This window comes from Pangasianodon hypophthalmus, chromosome 20, assembly GCF_027358585.1.
Source record: "Pangasianodon hypophthalmus isolate fPanHyp1 chromosome 20, fPanHyp1.pri, whole genome shotgun sequence".
Lineage (NCBI taxonomy): Eukaryota > Metazoa > Chordata > Actinopteri > Siluriformes > Pangasiidae > Pangasianodon > Pangasianodon hypophthalmus.
This window is the reverse complement of record NC_069729.1, coordinates 561424-563923: the sequence shown is the minus strand read 5'-3', so window position 1 is coordinate 563923 and position 2500 is coordinate 561424. Positions and strand designations below refer to the sequence as shown.

General features: G+C 53.0%; 1 protein-coding gene across 1 annotated transcript in view; it reads left to right on the top strand.

The window, feature by feature from the left end:
- celsr2 (cadherin, EGF LAG seven-pass G-type receptor 2) overlaps window positions 1-2500 on the top strand; it is a 47566-nt gene that overhangs the window by 31929 nt on the left and 13137 nt on the right. The window contains exons 13-17 of the mRNA XM_034314210.2: window positions 1-131; window positions 292-412; window positions 1068-1251; window positions 1615-1716; window positions 1826-1920. The exon at window positions 1-131 is cut by the window's left edge and continues 11 nt beyond it. Of these exons, the coding sequence (XP_034170101.2) occupies window positions 1-131; window positions 292-412; window positions 1068-1251; window positions 1615-1716; window positions 1826-1920 (633 nt within the window). The remainder of the gene's footprint in view (window positions 132-291; window positions 413-1067; window positions 1252-1614; window positions 1717-1825; window positions 1921-2500) is intronic.

Here is a 2500-nt window from a genome sequence, read left to right as displayed (position 1 = left end):
GACAACTGTACAGATGTGTGCACTCTGAACCCCTGCGAGCACCAATCAGCTTGCAGCAAGAAGTCAAGCTCCGCCCACGGCTACACATGCGACTGTCGCAGTAATTATTTCGGACGCTACTGTGAGAAAAAGTGAGGAGCATCTCGGACATTTTTAGTGTGTGCTTAGATTTGTCTGGTGTTTTATAGTATGTCTAACTGTGTGTGTGTCTGTGTGTGTCTGTGTGTGTCTGTGTGTCTGTGTGTGTGTGTCTGTGTGTGTCTGTGTGTGTGTGTGTGTGTGTGTGATCAGGACTGACCTGCCGTGTCCTCGGGGTTGGTGGGGACACAAGACATGTGGTCCATGTAACTGTTCAACTGACAAGGGCTTCGATCCAGACTGCAACAAGACCAGCGGAGAGTGTCGCTGCAAGGTAACACACACACACACACACACACACACACACACACACACACACACTCTTTGTTGTTTACAGCTCAGCTCCTTTTATGGCATTTAGTGGGTGTGGCTAAATGCAGATCAGCTGTGATGTGATCACAGTAATTTATGGCATAATTTCAAACATTTCAGTGCACCAGAGGATTTATAAATAAAGTCTGATCATTTCAGACCGGAGCAGAGCGGAGCGAGGCAGCGAGGCGGTACGGCAGCAAGTGCACATGTACTGCCAGGTTCTTCCTGCTCGCAATCCCATAATCCTTTGCAGATTTATTTGCTCCTCATTTCTGATATCAGATTGGCCTTTAGCCTTCACACAGCAGCCTCAGTGCTGCGCTAACTGACCTGAAAACTGGTGTATTGGTGAGAGCCGATAACTTAGCATCTAAACAAGCACATAACCCTTGGCTGACTCTCTGATGTGTGTGTGTGTGTGTGTGTGTGTGTGTGTGTGTGTGTGCGCATTAGTTAGCATTAGCGCTTACTCTGACAGGTTTAGTGCAGACCTTTGGCTGAACTGTGTGAAGCAGTGAATGATGCGACATTAAGGAGAATATCTCTTTATACCCCTGACTTTCTCACACTCCTCCCCTCTGTGTGTGTGTGTGTGTGTGTGTGTGTGTGTGTAGGATAACCACTACCGGCCGCTGGGCAGTGATGTGTGTTTGCTGTGTGAGTGTTACCCCGTGGGCTCGTTCTCGCGTGTGTGTGACAGACAGAGCGGGCAGTGTCAGTGTAAGCCGGGCGTCATCGGCCGACAGTGTGACCGCTGTGACAATCCGTTCGCCGAGGTCTCAGCCAATGGCTGTGAAGGTAAGAGGTCACATGACAAACACAGTACGTAAACACCCATCTCACACTGAGGCTGAGTTACACGCGGGAGCTTTCACTGAAACCTGGACGCTGACAGCAGCATCTTTATACACGATTGTGTTCATTCTGCTTCAACAAACTTCGCACAAGCATTAGCTATTATTATTATTATTATTATTATTATTATTTTATGATGATCTGCAAAATTGTCCTGAGTGTTTCCTTCTGTCTTAATGTGACTTATGTAAAAAAGCTGAAGATGCTAGAGCTGTTGTCATGGCAACAGAATTACCCTGTTTCCTTTCTCTCTTTCTCCCTCTCTCTTTCAATCTCTCTCTCTCTCTCTCTCTCTCTCTCTCTCAGTGATCTATGACAGTTGTCCCCAGGCGATTGAGGGAGGGATTTGGTGGCCCAGGACGAAGTTCGGTCTCCCAGCAGCGGTGCCGTGTCCTAAAGGCTCCACAGGTCAGTGTGTTCTCAGTGCTGTTAATACATCATACAGCGAGTCACAAACCTTCTAAACCTGTCTCTGTCTCTGTCTCTCTCTCTCTCTCTCTCTCTCTCTCTCTCTCAGGAACGGCAATCAGACACTGTGATGAACACAAAGGCTGGCTGCCTCCCAACCTCTTTAACTGCACCTCCATCACCTTCACTAAGCTGAAGCAGCTGGTGAGTCGCCTGCACACACCTGGCTGGGGCAACAGGGGGCGCTGCACACACACACACCTGGCCGGGGCAGCAGGGGGCGCTGCACACACATACACACCTGGCCGGGACAGCAGGGGGCGCTGCACACACATACACACCTGGCCGGGACAGCAGGGGGCGCTGCACACACATACACACCTGGCCGGGACAGCAGGGGGCGCTGCACACACATACACACCTGGCAGGGGCAGCAGGGGGCGCTGCACACACACACACCTGGCCGGGACAGCAGGGGGCGCTGCACACACACACCTGGCTGGGGCAGCAGGGGGCGCTGCACACACACACCTGGCTGGGGCAGCAGGGGGCGCTGCACACACACACACACACCTGGCCGGGGCAGCAGGGGGCGCTGCACACACATACACACCTGGCCGGGACAGCAGGGGGCGCTGCACACACATACACACCTGGCCGGGACAGCAGGGGGCGCTGCACACACATACACACCTGGCAGGGGCAGCAGGGGGCGCTGCACACACACACACCTGGCCGGGGCAGCAGGGGGCGCTGCACACACACACCTGGCTGGGGCAGCAGG